At 38.4% G+C, this 21,156-nt stretch overlaps 1 protein-coding gene across 2 annotated transcripts in view; it reads right to left on the minus strand.

The window, feature by feature from the left end:
• Positions 1-21,156, minus strand: part of DNAH12 (dynein axonemal heavy chain 12) — a 222,826-nt gene that overhangs the window by 187,085 nt on the left and 14,585 nt on the right. For both annotated transcript variants that reach the window (XM_060111265.1, XM_060111264.1), the window contains exons 3-4: positions 11,913-11,994; positions 11,483-11,509 (exon numbers count right to left, since the gene is read on the minus strand). In XM_060111265.1, the coding sequence (XP_059967248.1) occupies positions 11,483-11,509; positions 11,913-11,994 (109 nt within the window). The remainder of the gene's footprint in view (positions 1-11,482; positions 11,510-11,912; positions 11,995-21,156) is intronic.

Genomic DNA, 21,156 nt, shown 5'->3' on the forward strand with positions numbered 1-21,156 from the left:
AGCCCTATCCTGTTGAGTTTTGAGAGTTCTTAAATATTCTAGATACAAGTCCTTTGTTGGATATGTGATTTGTGAATATTTTCCTGCAGTATGTAGCATGTTTTTTCATCCTCTTAACAGAATCTTTCACCTAGCTATAGTTTTTAATTTTTTTTTTTTTTTTTTTTTTTTTTTTGCGGTACACGGGCCTCTCACTGTTGTGGCCTCTCCCGCTGCGGAGCACAGGCTCCGGACGCGCAGGCTCAGTGGCCATGGCTCACGGGCCCAGCCGCTCCGGGGCATGTGGGATCTTCCCGGACTGGGGCACGAACCCATGTCCCCTGCATCGGCAGGCGAACTCTCAACCACTACGCCACCAGGGAAGCCCTTTAATTTTTATGAAATAAAATTTATTGGTTTTTTTATGGATTGTGCTTTTTATTTTTTTATTTTTTGGCCATGCTGCGCAGCACGCAGGATCTTAGTTCCCCGAACATGGATCAAACTCATGCCCACTGCAATGGAAGTGCAGAGTCTTAACCACCGAACAGCCAGGGAAGTCCCGGACTGTGCTTTTTTAAATTGAGGAATAGTTGATTTACAATATATATTAGTTTCAGATGTACAACATAGTGATTCAAAATTTTTATAGATTATACTCCATTTAAAGTTATAAAATATAGGCTATATTCCCTGTGCTATACAATGTATCATTATAGCTTATTTATTTTATACATAGTAGTTTGTACCTCTTAATCCCCTACCCCTATCTTGCCCCTCCTCCCTTTCCTCTCCCCACTGGTAACCACTAGTTTTTTCTCTGTATGTATGAGTCTGTTTCTGTTTTGTTATATTCCTTTGTTTTATTTTTTAGATTCCACATATAAATGATAACATACAGTATTTATCTTTCTCTGTCTGACTTATTTCTCTATGCATAATACTCTCCAGGTTTATCTTTGTTGTTGCAAATGGAAATTTTTCATTCTTTCTTATGGCTGAGTTATTCCATTACATATATATATGTATGTATATAAATTATATATATGTATATAAATTCACATCTTCCTTACCCACGTCTTGCTTTTTGTAAATAATGCTGTTGTGAACATTAGGGTGCATTTATCTTTTTGATTAGTGTTTTTGTTTTCTTTGGATATATACCCAGAAATGGAATGGCTGGGTCATATGTAGTTCTATTTTTAGTTTTTAGAGGGACCTCCACACTGTTTCCCATAGTGGCTGCGCCAATTTATGTTCCCACCAACAGTGAACAAGGGCTCCCTTCTCTCTACATCCTCACCAACATTAGTTATTTGTGGTCATTTTTTTTAACATCTTTATTGGAGTATAATTGCTTTACAATGGTGTGTTAGTTTCTGCTTTATAACAAAGTGAATCAGCTATGCATATACATATATCCCCATATCTCCTCCCTCTTGCATCTCCCTCCCACCCTCCCTATCCCACCCCTCTAGGTGGTCACAGAGCACAGAGCTGATCTCCCTGTGCAATGCAGCTGCTTCCCACTAGCTATCTATCTTACATTTTGTAGTGTATATATGTCCATGCCACTCTCTCACTTCGTCCCAGCTTACCCTTCCCCCACCCCGTGTCCTCAAGTCCATTCTCTGCATCTGCGTTTTTATTCCTGTCCTGCCCCTAGGCTCTTCAGAACCTTTTTTTTTTTTCGATTCCATGAATATGTGTTAGCATATGGTATTTGTTTTTCTCTTTCTGACTTACTTCACTTGGTATGACAGACTCTAGGTCCATCCACCCCACTACAAATAACTCAATTTCGTTTCTTTTTATGGCTGAGTAATATTCCATTGTATATATATGCCACATCTTCTTTATCCATCCATCTGTCGATGGACACTTAGGCTGCTTCCATGTCCTGGCTATTGTAAATAGAGCTGCAATGAACATTATGGTACAAGACTCTTTTTGAATTATGGTTTTCTCAGGGTATATGCCCAATAGTGGGATTGCTGGGTCGTATGGTAGTTCTATTTTTAGTTTTTTAAGGAAACTCCATACTGTTCTCCATAGTAGTATCAATTTATATTCCCACCAACAGAGCAAGAGGGTTCCCTTTTCTCCACACCCTCTCCAGCATTTGTTGTTTATAGATTTTTTTTTTTTTTTTTTTTTGCGGTATGCAGGCCTCTCACTGTTGTGGCCTCCCCCGTTGCGGAGCACAGGCTCCGGACGCGCAGGCTCCGGACGCGCAGGCTCAGCGGCCATGGCTCACGGGCCCAGCCGCTCCGCGGCATATGGGATCCTCCCAGACCGGGGCACGAACCCGTATCCCCTGCATCGGCAGGCGGACTCTCAACCACTTGCGCCACCAGGGAGGCCCTATAGATTTTTTGATGATGGCCATTCTGACTGGTGTGAGGTGATACCTCATTGTAGTTTTGATTTGCATTTCTCTAATGATTAGTGATATTGAGTATCCTTTCATGTTGGAAATGTTTGTTGGCAATCTGTATATCTTCTTTGGAGAAATGTCTATTCAGGTCTTCTGCCCATTTTTGCATTGGGTTGTTTGTTTTTTTGATATTGAGCTGCATGAGCTGCTTGTAAATTTTGGAGATTAATCCTTTATCAGTTGCTTCATTTGCAAATATTTTCTCCTATTCTCAGGGCTGTCTTTTCATTTTGTTTATGGTTTCCTTTGCTATGCAAAAGCTCTTAAGTTTCATTAGGTCCCATTTGTTTATTTTTGTTTTCATTTCCATTTCTCTAGGAGGTGGGTCAAAAAGGATCTTGTTGTGATTTATGTCATAGAGTGTTCTGCCTATGTTTTCCTCTAAGAGTGTGACAGTGTCTGGCCTTATATTTAGGTCTTTAATCCATTTGGAGTTTATTTTTGTATATGGTGATACGGAGTCTTCTAATTTCATTCTTTTACATGTAGCTGTCCAGTTTTCCCAGCACCAATCATTGAAGAGGCTGTCTTTTCTCCATTGTATATTCTTGCATCCTTTATCAAAAATAAGGTGACCATATGTGTGTGGGTTTATCTCTGGGCTTTCTATCCTGTTCCATTGATCTATATTTGTTTTTGTGCCAGTACCATACTGTCTTGATTACTGTAGCTTTGTAGTATCATCTGAAGTCAGGGAGCCTGATTCCTCCAGCTCTGTTTTTCATTCTCAACATTGCTTTGGCTACCTGCCCCAGTGATAAGGAGGTTGAAATAGCATATAGTGATGTAGCCAAAAGAGTTACCAAATAAAATAGCACTTACGAGAGAGATGTCTTCACATCTTCCCCTGACTGAGAACATGCTTTTCCTAACACACTGCTCCTATTCCTATAAAGTAGAAACTTTATTTTGCACAAACATGCAGGTATTCCAGATTAGGATAAAGGATAGACAAGGTATAGTAGCTATCGTTAAATATATACTCCTAAGCAGTGTCATTTTAAAATTGTTTTACTCTGCTTATCTCCCCTACCCTGTATCCTCCTCTCCTCTAATTTGGAGACACTTCATAAAAACTTTTCACTTTAAAGGTAGTTTGCCATCTCTCTACAGCTCACACCACTGTCTCCATTCACTGTGTAATGATGGCAGAACTTTTGAGGTGCACTGTTTAACTGTTAAAATAGTAACCACAACCTCATCAGGCCCAAAATGGAGCATAATGCATGGTACAAGGAATATTTATGTATTTTTGGAATTTTATAATATTTAGTAAGAGTATATGAAAGGATTGCTACTGTATCAAAATATATTGTTTCAATTTAGTCTATCCTGGATATGTACTAAAGGGTGTTACCACAAGAGAAGAAAGCCTTCTACACAAAGTCTCTACAGATTTTGCTATTTTACTTTGTATGTGGATTTTTACTTTTGCCTAAACGCATTTATCCTTCATATCAATTATAACATCTGACACTATGTAGGAGCTAAAAATTTAGAGGGAGGAACATTATTTTCAAGATCTTCTTCAAGTCTCTTATGCATATAAGAGAAACCAATCGGCACCTGATACTCTCTGTCTAAATATGTTACTGGTAATATGTATTTTTCCCAGTGCCATTCATTTGGAATGTAATTGTTTTCTTCCTTTATTTTAAAAATGCTCCTTTTTAAGGTAAGCATCAGCCATGTTGTTTGTAGATCTTTTGAGCAACACTACATAAAATTATATTTAGTTGATTTAGCTATAGCAGTACAATGATTAGTAATATAAAAATTAACCTAAGGGGGGAAAAAGATTGCTTTGGCTATTTGGGCTCTTTTGTGTTTCCATACAAATTGTGAAATTTTTTGTTCTAGTTCTTTGAAAAGTGCCATTGGTAGTTTGATAGGGATTGCACTGAATCTAGATTGCTTTGGGTAGTATAGTCATTTTCACATGTTGATTCTTCCAATCCAAGAATATGGTATATCTCTCCATCTGTTTGCATCATCTTTAATTTCTTTCATTAGTGTCTTATAGTTTTCTGCATACAGGTCTTTTGTCTCCCTAGGTAGGTTTATTCCTAGGTATGTTTATTCCTAGGTATTTTATTCTTTTTCTTGCAATGGTAAATGGGAGTGTTTCCTTAATTTCTCTTTCAGATTTTTCATCATTAGTGTATAGGAATGCAAGAGATTTCTGTGCATTAATTTTGTATCCTGCTACTTTACCAAATTCATTGATTAGCTCTAGTAGTTTTCTGGTAGCATCTTTAGGATTCTCTATGTATAGTATCATGTCATCTGCAAACAGTGACAGCTTTACTTCTTCTTTGCCAGTTTGGATTCCTTTTACTTCTTTTTTGTCTTGGATTGCTGTGGCTAAAACTTCCAAAACTATGTTGAAGAATAGTGGTTAGAGTGGACAACCTTGTCTTGTTCCTGATCTCAGAGGAAATGGTTTCAGTTTTTCACCATTAAGAATGATGCTGGCTGTGGGTTTGTCGTATATGGCCTTTATTATGTTGAGGAAAGTTCCCTCTATGCCTGTGCTCTGGAGGGTTTTTATCATAAATGGTGTTACATTTTTTCAAAAGCTTTTTCTGCATCTATTGAGATGATCATATGGTTTTTCTCCTTCAGTTTGTTAATATGGTGTATCACATTGATTGATTTGCATATACTGAAAAATCTTTGCATTCCTGGGATAAACCCCACTTGATCGTGGTGAATGATCCTTTGAATGTGCTGTTGGATTCTGTTTGCTAGTATTTGGTTGAGGATTTTTGCATCTATGTTCATCAGTGATAATGTCCTGTAGTTTTCTTTCTTTGTGACATCTTTGTCTGGTTTTGGTAACAGGGTGATGGTGGCCTCATAGAATGAGTTTGGGAATGTCCCTCCCTCTGCTATATTTTGGAGGAGTTTGAGAAGCATAGGTGTTAGCTCTTCTCTAAATGTTTCATAGAATTCGCCTGTGAAGCCTTTTGGTCCTGGGCTTTTGTTTGTTGGAAGATTTTTAATCACAGTCAGTGTTTCTGATTGGTCTGTTTATATTTTCTATTTCTTCCTGGTTCAGTCTCAGAAGGTTGTGCTTTTCTAAGAATTTGTCCATTTCTTCCAGGTTGTCCATTTTATTGGCATATAGTTGCTTGTAGTAATCACTCATGATCCTTTGTATTTCTGCAGTGTCAGTTGTTACTTCTCCTTTTTCATTTCTAATTCTATTGATCTGAGTCCTCTCCTTTTCTTGATGAGTCTGGCTAATGGTTTATCAATTTTGTTTATCTTCTCAAAGAACCAGCTTTTAGTTGTATTGATCTTTGCTGTTGTTTCCTTCATTTCTTTTTCATTTATTTCGGATCTGATCTTTATGATTTCTTTTCTTCTGCTAACTTTGTGTTATTTTTGTTCTTTCTCTAATTGCTTTAGGTGCAAGGGTGGGTTGTTTATTAGAGATGTTTCTTGTTTCTTGAGGTAGGACTGTATTGCTATAAACTTCCCTCTTAGAACTGCTTTTGCTGCAGCCCATAGGTTTTGGTCGTTGTGTTTTCCTTGTCATTTGTCTCTAGCTACTATTTGATTTCCTCTTTGATTTCTTCAGTGATCTCTTGCTATTTAGTAGTGTATTGTTTAGCCTCCATGTGTTTGTATTTTTTACAGTTTTTTTCCTGTAATTAATATCTAGTCTCATAGTGTTGTGGTTGGAAGATACTTGATACGATTTCAATTTTCTTAAATTTACCAAGGCTTGATTTGTGACCCAAGATATGCTCTATCCTGGAGATTGTTCCATGAGCACTTGAGAAGAAAGTGTATTCAGTTGTTTTTGGATGGAATGTCCTATAAATATCAATTAAGCCCATCTTGTTTAATGTATCATTTAAAGCTTCTGTTTCCTTATTTATTTTCATTTTGGTTGATCTTTCCATTGGTGAAAGTGGGGTGTTAAAGTCCCCTACTATGATTGTGTTACTGTCAATTCCCCCTTTTATGGCAGTAAGCATTTGCCTTATGTACTGAGGTGCTCCTATGTTGGGTGCATAAATATTTACAATTGCTATACCTTCTTCTTGGATTGATCCCTTGATCATTATGTAGTGTCCTTCTTTGTCTCTTGAAATAGTCTTTATTTTAAAGTCTCTTTAGTCTGATATGAGAATTGCTACTCCAGCTTTCTTTTCATTTCCATTTGCATGGAATTTCTTTTTCCATTCCCTCACTTTCAGTCTGTATGTGTTCCTAGGTCTGAAGTGGGTCTCTTGTAGACAGCATATATATGGGTCTTGTTTTTGTATCCATTCAGCCAGTCTATGTCTTTTGGTTGGAGCATTTAATCCATTTACATTTAAGGTAGTTATCGATATGTATGTTCCTATTACCATTTTCTTAATTGTTTTGGGTTTGTTATTGTAGGTCTTTTCCTTCTCTTTTTTTCCCCTGCCTAGACACGTTCCTTTAGCATTTGTTGTAAAGCTGGTTTGGTGGTGCTTAATTCTCTTAGCCTTTGCTTGTCTACAAAGGTTTTAATTTCTCCATCGAATCCGAATGAGATCCTTGCTGGGTAATCTTGGTTGTAAGTTTTTCTCCTTCATCATTTTAAATATGTCCCGCCACTCCCTTCTGGCTTGCAGAGTTTCTGGTGAAAGATCAGCTGTTAACCTTATGGGGATTCCCTTGTATGTTACTTGTTGTTTTTCCCTTGCTGCTTTTTTTTTTTTTGCAGTATGCGGGCCTCTCACTGTTGTGGCCTCCCCCGCTGCGGAGCACAGGCTCCGGACGCGCAGGCTCCGGACGCGCAGGCTCAGCGGCCATGGCTCACGGGCCCAGCCGCTCCGCGGCATATGGGATCCTCCCAGACCGGGGCACGAACCCGTATCCCCTGCATCGGCAGGCGGACTCTCAACCACTTGCGCCACCAGGGAGGCCCCCCTTGCTGCTTTTAATATTTTTTCTTTGTATTTAATTTTTGATAGTTTGATTAATATGTGTCTTGGTGTGTTTCTCCTTGGATTTATCCTGTATGGGACTCTCTGTGCTTCCTGGACTTGATTGACTGTTTCCTTTCCTATATTAGGGAAGTTTTCAACTATAATCTCTTCAAATATTTTCTCAGTCCCTTTCTTTTTCTTTTCTTCTTCTGGGACCCCTATAATTCGAATGTTGGTGGGTTTAATGTTGTCCCAGAGGTCTGTGAGACTCTCCTCAATTCTCTTCATTCTTTTTCTTTATTCTGCTCTGCAGTAGTTATTTCCACTATTTTATCTTCCAGGTCACTTATCCGTTTTTCTGCCTCAATTATTCTGCTATTGATTCTAGAGAATTTTTAATTTCATTTATTGTGTTGTTCATCATTGTTCGTTTGCTCTTTAGTTCTTCTAGGTCCTTGTTAAACGTTTCTTGTATTTTCTCCATTCTATTTCCAAGATTTGGATCATTTTTACTATCATTACTCTGAATTCTTTTTCAGGTAGACTGCCTATTTCCTCTTCATTTCTTTGGTCTGGGGGGTTTTTACCTTGCTCCTTCATCTGTGTGTTTCTCTCTCTTCTCATTTTGCTTAACTTATTGTGTTTGGGGTCTCCTTTTCACAGGCTTCAGGTTCGTAGTTCCCGTTGTTTTTTGTGTCTGCCCCAGTGGGTAAGGTTGGTTCAGTGGGTTGTGTAGGCTTCCTGGTGGAGGGGACTGGTACCTGTGTTCTGGTGGACGAGTCTGGATCTTGTCTTTCTGGTGGGCAGGGCCGAGTCCAGTGGTGTATTTTGGGGTGTCTGTGGCATTATTATGATTTTAGGCAGCCACTCTGCTAATGGGTGGTGTTGTGTTCCTGTCTTGCTAGTTGTTTGGCATAGTGTGTCCAGCACTGTAGCTTGCTGGTCATTGAGTGGAGCTGGGTCTTAGCGTTTAGATGGAGATCACTGGGAGAGCTTTCACCATTCGATATTACGTGGAGCCAGGAGGTCTCTGGTGGACCAATGTCCTGAACTCAGCTCTCCCACCTCAGAGGCACAGGCCTGACAGCCAACCAGAGCACCAAGACCCTGTCAGCCACATGGCAACAACAACTCTGTCAATATGTCTTCATCAACCAAATGAGCAATGCCAAAGTGGGACCCAGGACCATTCACTCGGTGGAAGAATTCCGGGTTTAGGCAGGGGACCGGCAGAGTGCAGGTGATATCTGGATATTGCTTGACACATCACAGACTGTTCTCAATGGATTTCCCTTCTTTGCTGAGCTTCAAAGCTTCCAAGATCTTGGGAGCTGGGAAGTGAAAGGCAGAGGGAGGGAGCGCAGGGCAGGAGCAGCCCCTGGGCGTTTGCCCATTGGAGTGGCTGCCTCTGTGGTCTTTTTGATGGTAGCCATTTTGACAGGTGTGAGGTGATATCTCATTGTGGTTTTTGTTTGCATTTCTCTGATGAATGAATGATAAATGAATGTTGAGCATCTTTTCATGTGCTTGTTAGTCATCTGTATATCTTCTTTGGACAAATGTCTATTCAGGTCTTCTGTCCATTTTTTAATTGGGTTGTTTGTTTCTTTGACATTAAGTTAGTTGTATGAGCTGTTTATATACCTTGGATACTAACCCTTTATCAGTCATATGATTTGCAAATATTTTCTCTCATTCAGTAGGTTGTCTTTTCATTTTGTGGATGGTTTTGCTGTGCAAAAGCTTTCAAGTTTAATTAGGTCCCATTGGTTTATTTTTGCTTTCTTTGCCTTAGGAGACCGATCCAAAAAAAATACTCCTACAATTTATGTCAAAAAGTATTCTGCCTATGTTATCTTCTAGGAGTTTTATGGTTTCCAATCTTACATTTAGGTCCTTAATATGGATTGTGCTATTGATGTCACGTCTAAGAATTCTTGGCCAAGTCCTAGATTTTCTTCTAAAAGTTTCTAAATAGTTTTGTTTTCCATTTAAATCTATGATCAATTTTTAGTTAATTTTTGTACAAGATGCAAAGTTCAGGCTGACGTTTGGGGGTTTTGTTGTTTATTTCTTTTGTTATTTTATGGTTGTCCTAATGCTCCACCACATTTGTTGAAAAGATTATCCTTTTTCCATGGAACTGATTTTTGCACCTTTGTCAAAAATCAGTTGGCTGGGGCTTCCCTGGTGGCGCAGCGGTTGGGAGTCCGCCTGCCGATGCAGGGGACACGGGTTCGTGCCCCGGTCTGGGAAGATGCCACATGCCATGGAGCGGCTGGGCCCGTGAGCCATGGCTGCTGAGCCTGCGTGTCCGGAGCCTGTGCTCCACAATGGGAGAGGCCACAACAGTGAGAGGCCCGCGTACCGCAAAAAAAAAAAAAAAAAAAAAAATCAGTTGGCTGTAGCTGAGTGTGTCTATTTCTGAGTCATCTATTCTGTTCTACTGATACATGTGTTCAATTATTTAAAAGTAAAAAGTTTTTAAAAGTCAGTTGAAGGTCTAGTGAGAGAAATATTGAAAAAATATCCTTTGGGTTTGGCAACTAGTGGTCATTGGTGACATTAATGATGAAGTGGTGGAGTTCCTAGAAGCCAGATTGCCAGGGCAATGGGTTTAAGAGTGAATTACTGTTTCATACCCAGCTACCTATTTTAGATTGTAAGACACTAAAGGCAAAAACTATGGGGGAAGAATGAGGATGCTAAACACATACACATAAAAATATCTTGCAGTTCACCCAGCCTCACATTAAATATTTATAAATGTTTTGGAGTTGTTTTATATCAGTTCTTACATCTAGTAACGAGGCAAATCCACAGCCAAAGTCTCTGGAAAAGTTGGGAGGCAGAGGGAGGAGGAGGAGGAGGAGTATTTTAAAAAGACAAAAGGGCTTCCCTGGTGGTGCAGTGGTTGAGAGTCCACCTGCCGATGCGGGGGACATGGGTTCATGTCCTGGTCCGGGAGTATCCCACATGCCACAGAGCAGCTGGGCCCGTGAGCCATGGCCGCTGAGCCTGCATGTGCGGAGCCTGTGCTCCGCAATGGGAGAGGCCACGGCGGTGAAAGGCCCGCGTACCGCAAAAAAAATTAAAAAATAAATAAATAAATAATAATAAATTTAAAAATAAAAATAAAAAGACAAAAACCTTGGATTAGCTAAAATGAGGTTCTTCCAAAGATCTGCAGTCAGTAGGAAGGTATCCTTAGCTCCCTATCCCAATAGGGAAATTCAAGGGCTCTGGAAAGCCTGTACCCCCATGTGGTAACATGCTGCATAAATTCTTCTTTTGTGTAACCAGCTCCATAACTTTCCATATCCTTTGCTGTTAAGGAAATTTTACATGTTTTCATCTTTCCAACAATCACATCATAGTCTCATGTTGTCACCCATGCAGTCAGTGTCCTTTTTTTTTTTAATCTCTATCATCTAGCATGTGGGTAGCACACAATGGATTCAAAATAAGCAGTCATCATTATATCAACATCAAGACAATGAAAAGGGAGATGCATTTTCCTTTATAACTACCACTTTGAATATTTTTTTCAGTTCTTTGGAATAAAAACAAAAATGTTTACAATTAATCCTCAAATAATGAATAGCAACAAAAATGTAACTCTTAAAACCTGTTTTGTCAGGTCTTCCCTGGTGGCTCAGTGGTTAAGAATCCGCCTGCTAATGCAGGGGACACGGGTTCGAGCCCTGGTCCAGGAAGATCCTACATGCCGCGGAGCAACTAAGCCCATGCGCCACTACTACTGAGCCTGCGCTCTAGAGCCCGCGAGCCACAACTACGGAGCCTGTGTGCCACAACTACTGAAGCCTGTGTGCCTAGAGCCCAAGCTCTGCAACAAGAGAAGCCACCACAATAAGAAGCCACGCACTGCAACAAAGAGTAGCCCCCGCTCTCTGCAACTAGATAAAGCCCATGTGCAGCAATGAAGACCCAATGCAGCCAAAAATAAATAAATAAATAAATAAAACCTGTGTTGTCATCATGGCACGCTTGTTCCTTTGGCAGAGAAAATAATCTGTTTCTAAATTTCTTTCTTCTCTAGGATGGAATTTAGCAGGTGGTCTTAGAAGGAGCTACTCTGTAACAATTTGTTTGAACATTTTCAAAAGCAAGAAATATAAAAACCTGAACTCACTCCTTTCTTTTTAATTTCACTGGTCATCTGTCAAAAGCAAACAAAGAAGACATAATTAAATCAAGAAGAAAGTTTTTAAAGTAATTTAAAAAATTTTAAATCAAGAATATATATAGTTTTAAATATATGTATTATTCTTTAAAAAATACTAGTTACATTGAGACTGATTTAAAATAGTATAAAGATATACTTTTTTTCTTTTTGCGGTATGCGGGCCTCTCACTGTTGTGGCCTCTCCCGCCGCGGAGCACAGGCTCCGGACGCGCAGGCCCAGCGGCCATGGCTCACGGGCCCAGCCGCTCCGCGGCATACGGGATCCTCCCAGACCGGGGCACGAACCCGTATCCCCTGCATCGGCAGGCGGACTCTTAACCACTGCGCCACCAGGGAGGCCCAAGATATACTTTTTAAAGAGAAAATATAAACCTACAGTTGGAGGATAATCTGGCTCTGGTGATGAAGGTGTTCTTTTATCCAATGTTCTGTCTAAATTTCTTTTGGCTCCTTCAATTCTGAAATTTATAGTTAGAAAAATGTATGACTCTCTTGAATATAACATTAAGATATATTATTAAAACATTACAATTTGAACATTTTTTTCAACTATACTTGAAGAAGAGATATTCGAGAGTTCTTTATCTTACTGAATTTTCTGTAAGAAATAAATCTCAATTGCCATTATCAATGAGTCCTAATATTCAAATTATTCATACGTAATATAAAAGGAGACTAAAATTAATAATCAATAATGTTCAATTATAACATGACAATTTTTAAGTTAATCCTGATGCATGTGGGCCCTTATGTATGTGTTATCTCTGTTCAAATGCTACAATGTCAGAGAAGACTTCCCTTACCCCTTATATTAAGTAGCACTTCCTTCACTGTCCATCCCTTTTATCCTCACTTATCTTGTTTCATAGTACTTACCACCATTTGACATACTATATGTTGTAGACCGTTTTATTCATTGCCTTATCCCAATGCTCAGAATAGTACCTGGTACATAGTAGGTGCTCAATAAACAGTTGTGAATGTAGGAATTTATCATCCGTAAGATATAATTTCTTCTTTAAATAAAATTATATCATCGTATAATCTGTTCATCTGTCACCAAATACTTACTGAATGTTTATATTCTGCAAGATACCCTACTAGGTTTTATTAAAACATGGCAGCAACAAGTTTCAAGGAATTTATAAACTGAAAGGGTAGGAAGATAAGATCAGAGTGCCATATAAAAAGTATGGGACCCTGATGGTTCAAAGGAGGGACAAGTTCACTTCCACCTGAAGGTATCTTTGAAGGTTATGTGAACAAGTTAGCATTTGCAATAAACTTGAAATGAAGAAGAGGATCTCAGTTGGAGATGTGGCTTTCCTGGGCAGATGGATCTGAAAAGATAAAGACCCTAAGAAGCAGGAAGACAAGGGAACAATCAAAGGCAAAAATTGAAAATAAGGAGTTGTCCAATCTGCCCAGAAGTTATGGAACCAGATGGAGATAAGTTTGGAGAAGTGGACTGGAATATCTAGCTAAGGGTCTCAAATAGCAAGCTTTTTTATTAGTAGACAATGGGGAGTCACTAAGAGTTTTTAAGCATGAGAAAATATTTAGGAAGACAAACCTACCAGTTTGTAAAGGCTGAATACACTAGAAGAGATGGCCAAAGCAGAAAGTATACAAGGGAAAGAAAAGAGACTTAAGAAAGAAGATTGAAGGATGCCAAGCGTGACAGGAATGAGGAAGAACAACTGAAGGAGGCAAAGGAGACATGGTCAGAGGCAAAAGGAGAACTAAAAGGAATTTGAAGGAAAGGATGGCCACCAGAACCATAAAAGCATAAACTAGTAAATGCCATAAAGACAAAGATCATGTCTGTTTTGCTCACTGCTCTATCCATAGCACTTAGATAGTGTCCATCAAGGTCAATAAACATCTGTAGAATGAATGATCAGAATAGTGGATTTGGAAAAGATTCTGCATATCTAGTTCAGTACTTTACTTAATGCATGAATACTCTCAAAAATTTCAAGTTGTACCCCAGGATGGGTGAGGGGAGATGACACTCATCACTTTCTGAGGTAGCTCAATTTATTGTCAGCTAGCTCATATTCTTAGAAATAAATTTCTTGAGTTGTATCCTTTTAAATTCTATTCTCTGGAGCTATATAAAAAAGTCATATTCCTCTTCTTTGTTACCCTTCCAAAACTTAGTAATACCTATCCAGTTCCTTTGACCATTCCTGTCAATAAAAGTTACCATTTATGGTGAGTTTATGATGTTCTAGGAATTGGCTTAAGATCTTTATATGCATGGATCTCATTTAACTCTCACAGAAATCCTAAGAGGTAACCATTATTATAATATTATCCCCATCTTACAGATAGGAAGATGAGGGTAAGTAAAGTTACTTGACTTGCCAAATTCACATTAATAAGCTGTAGAGATGGGATATGAACCAGGCCTGTCTAAACTCCTCCCCATTAAGCAAATCTGTTCCTTTCAAATTAGATAGTTTCAAAATTCCTCACTCTCCTTGGTAGCTATAATAGTTTAGCAACATCCCTCTTACAGTGTGACCCCAGAATTCCAGATGTTGCTTGACCAATGGAGGGTGAAAATTTTCTCTCCCACATTCTAGACATTCTTCATTTATTAAAAGAGACTAAGACTGAATTAGCTTTTATGAGTAGCCTCATTTCCCTGTTGTGCCTTACTAAGCCTGACTAAATCAAAATGAAAACATGATGACACAAAACCTATGGGACGCAGCAAAAGCAGTTTTAAGAGGGAAGTTTATAGCAATATAATCTCACCTCAGGAAACAAGAAAAATCTCAAATAAACAATCTAACCCTACACTTAAAACAACTAGAGAAAGAAGAACAAAGAAAACACAAAGTCAGTAGAAGAAAAGACATCTTAAAGATCAGAGCAGAAATAAATGAAATAGAAATGAAGACAACAATAGCAAACATCAATAAAACTAAAAGCTGGTTCTTTGAGAAGATAAATAAAATTAATAAACCCTTAGCCAGACTCATCAAGAAAAAAAGGTAGAGGACGCAAATCAATAAAATTGGAAATGAAACAGGAGAAATCACAACTGACACTGCAGAAATACAAAGGATTATAAGACACTACTATGAAAAACTATATGCCAATAAAATGGACTACCATGAAGAAATGGACAAACTCTTGGAAAGGTACAATTTTCCAAGACTGACCAGGAAAAATTAGAAAATATAAACAGATATATCACAAGTAATGAAATTGAAACCATAATTAAAAATATTCCAACAAACAAAAGTCCAGGACCAGATGGCTTCACAGGCAAATTCTATCAAACATTTAGAGAAGAGCTAATACTGATCCTTCTCAAACTCTTCTAAAAAATTGCAGAGGGAGAAACACTCCCAGATTCGTTCTACAAAGCCACCATCACCCTAATACCAAAACCAGAAGAAGATATCAAAAAAAAGATTAAAGACCAATATCACTGATGAACATAGATGCAAAAATCCTGAACAAAATACTAGCAAACAGAATCCAACAACACATTAAAAGGATCATACACCATGATCAAGTGGGATTTATCCCAGGGATGCAAGGATTTTTCAATATACGCAAATAAGTCAATGTGATACACCACATTAACAAATAAAGGAATAAAAACCATATGATCATCTCAATAGATGCAGAAAAAGCTTTCAACACTCATTTATGATAAAAATTCTGCAGAAAATGGGCATGGGGGAACCTACCTCAACATAATAAAGGCCATATATGACAAACCCACAGAGAGCATCATACTCAATGGTGAAAAACTGAAAGCATTTCCCCTAAGATCAGGAACAAGACAAGGATGTCCACTATCGCCACTCTCTTCAACATAGCTTTGGAAATCCTAGCCACAGCAATCAAAGAAGAAAAAGAAACAAAGGGAATCCAAATTGGAAAAGAAAAAGTAAAACTGTCACTGTTTGCTGATGATGTGATACTATACATAGATAATCCTAAAGATGCCACCAGAAAACTACTACAACTAATCAATGAATTTGGTAAGGTTGCAGTATTCAAAATTAAGTCACAGAAACCTCTGGCATTCCTATACACCAACAACGAAAATTCAGGAAGAGAAAATAAGGAAACACTCCCATTTACCACTGCAACAAAAAGAATAAAAAACCTAGGAATAAACCTGCCTAAGGTGGCAAAAGACTTGTACTCAGAAAACTATAAAACACTGATGAAAAAAATCAAAGATGACATAAACAGATGGAGAATATACCATGTTCTTGGATTGGAAGAATCAACATTGTGAAAATGACTATACTACCCAAAGCAATCTATAGATTCAATGCAATCCCTATCAAACTACCAATGGCATTCTTCACAGAAGTAGAACAAAACATTTTACATTTTGTATGGAAACACAAAAGACCCCAAATACCCAAAGCAATCTTGAGAAAGAAAAATGGAGTTGGAGGAATCAGGCTCCCTGACTTCAAACTATACCACAAAGCTACAGTAATCAAGACACTATGGTACTAGCACAAAACAGAAATATAGGTCAATGGTACAAGATAGAATGCCCAGAGATAAACCCATGCACATATGGGCACCTAATTTATGACAAAGGATGCAAGAACATACAATGGAAAAAAGACAGCCTCTTCAATAAGTGGTCCTGGGAAAACTGGACAGCTACATGTAAAGGAATGAAATTAGAATACTCCCTAACACCATACACAAAAATAAACTCCAAATGGATTAAAGACTTAATAAGACCAGACACTATAAAACTCTTAGAGGAAAATATAGGAAAAACACTCTTTGACGTAAACCATGGGAAGATTTTTTGTGTGTGTGGTATGCGGGCCTCTCACTGTTGTGGCCTCTCCCGCTGTGGAGCACAGGCTCCGATGCGCAGGCTCAGCGGCCATGGCTCACGGGCCCAGCTCCGTGGTATGTGGGATCTTCCTGGACCGGGTTACGAACCCGTGTCCCCTGCATTGGCAGGCGGACTCTCAACCACTGCGCCACCAGGGAAGCCCCAGCAAGATCTTTTTAGACCCACCTTCTAGAGTAACAGAAATAAAAACAAAAATAAAGAAGTGGGTCTTAAAAGCTTTTGCACAGCAAAGGAAACCATCAACAAGACCAAAAGACAACCCTCAGAATTGGAGAAAAACATTTAGAGAAGAGCTAACACCCATCCTTCTCAAACTCTTCCAAACAATTTCAGAGGAAGGAACACTCCCAAACTCATTCTACGAGGCCACCATCACCTTGATACCAAAACCAGACAAGGATGTCACAAAGAAAGAAAACTACAGGCCAATATCACTGATGAACATAGATGCAAAAATCCTCAACAAAATACTAGCAAACAGAATCCAACAGCACATTAAAAGGATCATACACCATGATCAAGTGGGGTTTATTCCAGGAATGCAAGGATTCTTCAATATACGCAAATCAATCAATGTGATACACCATATTAACAAATTGAAGGAGAAAAACCATATGATCATCTCAATAGATGCAGAGAAAGCTTTCGACAAAATTCAACACCCATTTATGATAAAAACCCTCCAAACAGTAGGCACAGAGGGAACTTTCCTCAACATAATAAAGGCCATATATGACAAACCCACAGCCAACATTGTCCTCAATGGTGAAAAACTGAAACCATTTCCACTAAGATCAGGAACAAGACAAGGCTGCCCACTCTCACCACTCTTATTCAACCTAGTTTTGGAAGTTTTAGCCACAGCAATCAGAGAAGAAAAGGAAATAAAAGGAATCCAAATCGGAAAAGAAGAAGTAAAGCTGTCACTGTTTGCAGATGACATGATACTATACATACAGAATCCTAAACATGCTACCAGAAAACTACTAGAGTTAATCAATGAATTTGGTAAAGTAGCAGGATACAAAATTAATGCACAGAAATCTCTGGGATTCCTGTACACTAATGATGAAAAATCTGAAAATGAAATCAAGAAAACACTCCCATTTACCACTGCAACAAAAAGAATAAAATATCTAGGAATAAACTTACCTAAGGAGACAAAAGGCCTGTATGCAGAAAATTATAAGACACTGATGAAAGAAATTAAAGATGATACAAATAGATGGAGAGATATACCATGCTGCTGGATTGGAAGAATCAATATTGTGAAAATGACTCTACTGCCCAAAGCAATCTACAGATTCAATGCAATCCCTATCAAACTACCACTGGCATTTTTCACAGAACTAGAACAAAAAATTTCAAAATTTGTTTGGAAAAACAAAAGACCCCGAATAGCCAAAGCAATCTTGAGACAGAAAAATGGAGCTGGAGGAGTCAGGCTCCCTGACTTCAGACTATATACTACAAAGCTACAGTAATCAAGACAGTATGGTACTGGCACAAAAACAGAAAGATAGATCAATGGAACAGGATAGAAAGCCAAGAGATAAACCCACACACATATGGTCAACTTATCTTTGATAAAGGAGGCAGGAATGTACAGTGGAGAAAGGACAGCCTCTTCAATAAGTGGTGCTGGGAAAACTGGACAGGGACATGTAAAAGTATGAGATTAGATCATTCCCTAACACCATACACAAAAATAAGCTGAAAATGGATTAAAGACCTAAATGTAAGGCCAGAAACTATCAAACTCTTAGAGGAAAACATAGGCAGAACACTCTATGACATAAATCACAGCAAGATCCTTTTGGACCCACCTCCTAGAGAAATGGAAATAAAAACAAAGATAAACAAATGGGACCTAATGAACTTCAAAGCTTTTGCACAGCAAAGGAAACCATAAACAAGACCAAAAGACAACCCTCAGAATGGGAGAAAATATTTGCAAATGAAGCAACTGACAAAGGATTAATCTCCAAAATTTATAAGCAGCTCATGCAGCTCAATAGCAAAAAAACAACCAACCCAATCCAAAAATGGGCAGAAGACTTAAATAGGCATTTCTCCAAAGAAGATATACAGACTGCCAACAAACACATGAAAGAATGCTCAACATCATTAATCATTAGAGAAATGCAAATCAAAACTACAATGAGATATCATCTCACACCAGTCAGAATGGCCATCATCAAGAAATCTAGAGACAATAAATGCTGGAGAGGGTGTGGAGAAAAGGGAACACTCTTGCACTGCTGGTGGGAATGTGAATTGGTACAGCCACTATGGAGAACAGTATGGAGGTTCCTTAAAAAACTAAAAATAGAATTACCATATGACCCAGCAATCCCACTACTAGGCATATACCCTGAGAAAACCATAATTCAAAAAGAGACATGTACCAAAATGTTCATTGCAGCTCTATTCACAATAGCCTGGAGATGGAAACAACCTAAGTGTCCATCATCGGATGAATGGGTAAAGAAGGTGTGGCACATATATACATTGGAATATTACTCAGCCATAAAAAGAAATGAAACTGAGCTATTTGTAATGAGGTGGGTAGACCTAGAGTCTGTCATACAGAGTGAAGTAAGTCAGAAAGAGAAAGACAAATACCGTATGCTAACACATATATATGGAATTTAAAAAAATGTCATGAAGAACCTAGGGGTAAAACGGGAATAAAGACACAGACCTACTAGAGAATGGACTTGAGGATATGGGGAGGGGGAAGGGTAAGCTGTGACAAAGCAAAAGAGAGGCATGGACATATATACACTACCAAACGTAAGGTAGATAGATAGTGGGAAGCAGCCGCAGAGCACAGGGAGATCAGCTCAGTGCTTTGTGACTGCCTGGAGGGGTGGGATGGGGAGGGTGGGAGTGAGGGAGATGCATGAGGGAAGAGATGTGGGAACAGATGTATATGTATGACTGATTCACTTTGTTATAAAGCAGAAACTAATAAAAAAATTAAATTATTAAAAAAAAAAGAATGGGAGAAAATATTTGCAAATGAAACAACAGACAAAGGATTAATCTCCAAAATATACAAACAGCTCATGGAGCTCAATATCAAAAAAACAAAAAATCCAATTGAAAAATGGGTGGAAGACCTAAATAAACATTTCACCAAGACATATAGATGGCCAAGAAGCACATGAAAAGATGTTCAACGTCACTAATTATCAGAGAAATGCAAATCAAAACTACAATGAGGTTTTTTTTTTTTTTACATCTGTACCTTTTTTTAACATCTTTATTGGACTATAATTGCTTTACAATGGTGTGTTAGTTTCCGCTTTATAACAGTGAATCAGTTATACATATACATATGTCCCCATATCTCTTCCCTCTTGCATCACCCTCCCTCCCACTTTCCCTTTCCCACCCCTCTAGGTGGTCACAAAGCACCGAGCTGATCTCCATGGGCTATGCGGCTGCTTCCCACTAGCTATCTATTATACATTTGGTAGTGTATATATGTCCATGTCACTCTCTCACTTTGTCCCAGCTTACCCTTCCCCCTCCCTGTATCCTCAAGTCCATTCTCTAGTAGGTCTGCGTCTTTATTCCCGTCTTGCCCCTAAGTTCTTCATGACCTTTTTTTTGTTGTTTAGATTCCATATATATATGTTAGCATATAGTATTTGTTTTTCTCTTTCTGACTTACTTCACTTTGTATGACAGACTCTAGGTCCATCCACCCCACTACAAATAACTCAATTTCATTTCTTTTTATGGCAGAATAATATTTCATTGTATATATGTGGCACACCTTCTTTATCCATTCATATGTCAATGGACACTTAAGTTGCTTCCATGTCCTGGCTATTGTAAATAGAGGTGCAATGAACACTGTGGTACATGACTCTTTTTGAATTATGGTTTTCTCGGGGTATATGCCCAGTAGTGGTATTGCTGGGTCGTATGGTAGTTCTATTTTGAGTTTTTTAAGGAACCTCCATACTGTTCTCCATAGTGGCTGTATCAATTTACATTCCCACCAACAGTGCAAGAGGGTTCCCTTTTTTCCACACCCTCCCCAGCATTTATTGTTTGTAGATTTTTTGATGATGGCCATTCTGACCGAAGTGAGATGATATCTCCTTGTAGTTTTGATTTGAAGTTCTCTAATGATTAATGATGTTGAGCATTCTTTCATGTGTTTGTTGGCAGTCTGTATATCTTCTTTGGAGAAATGTCTATTTAGGTTTTCTGCCCATTTTTGGATTGGGTTTTTTTTTTTTTGATATTGAGCTGCATGAGCTGCTTGTAAATTTTGGAGATTAATCCTTTGTTAGTTGCTTCATTTGCAAATATTTTCTCCCATTCTGAGAGTTGTCTTTTCGTCTTGTTTATGGTTTCCTTTGCTATGCAAAAGCTTTTAAGTTTCAATAGGTCCCATTTAAACGTTTATTTTTGTTTTTATTTCCATTTCTCTAAGAGGTGGGTCAAAAAGGATCTTGTTGTGATTTATGTCATAGAGTGTTCTGCCTATGTTTTCCTCTAACAGTTTGACAGTGTCTGGCCTTACATTTAGGTCTTTAATCCATTTGGAGTTTATTTTTGTGTATGGTGTTACGGAGTGTTCTAATTTCATTCTTTTACATGTCCCTGTCCAGTTTTCCCAGCACCAATCATTGAAGAGGCTGTCTTTTCTCCATTGTATATTCTTGCATCCTTTATCAAAAATAAGGTGACCATATGTGTGTGGGTTTATCTCTTGGCTTTCTATCCTGTTCCA

This window comes from Mesoplodon densirostris, chromosome 10 (genome assembly GCF_025265405.1).
Source record: "Mesoplodon densirostris isolate mMesDen1 chromosome 10, mMesDen1 primary haplotype, whole genome shotgun sequence".
In the NCBI taxonomy this organism is placed as follows: domain Eukaryota; kingdom Metazoa; phylum Chordata; class Mammalia; order Artiodactyla; family Ziphiidae; genus Mesoplodon; species Mesoplodon densirostris.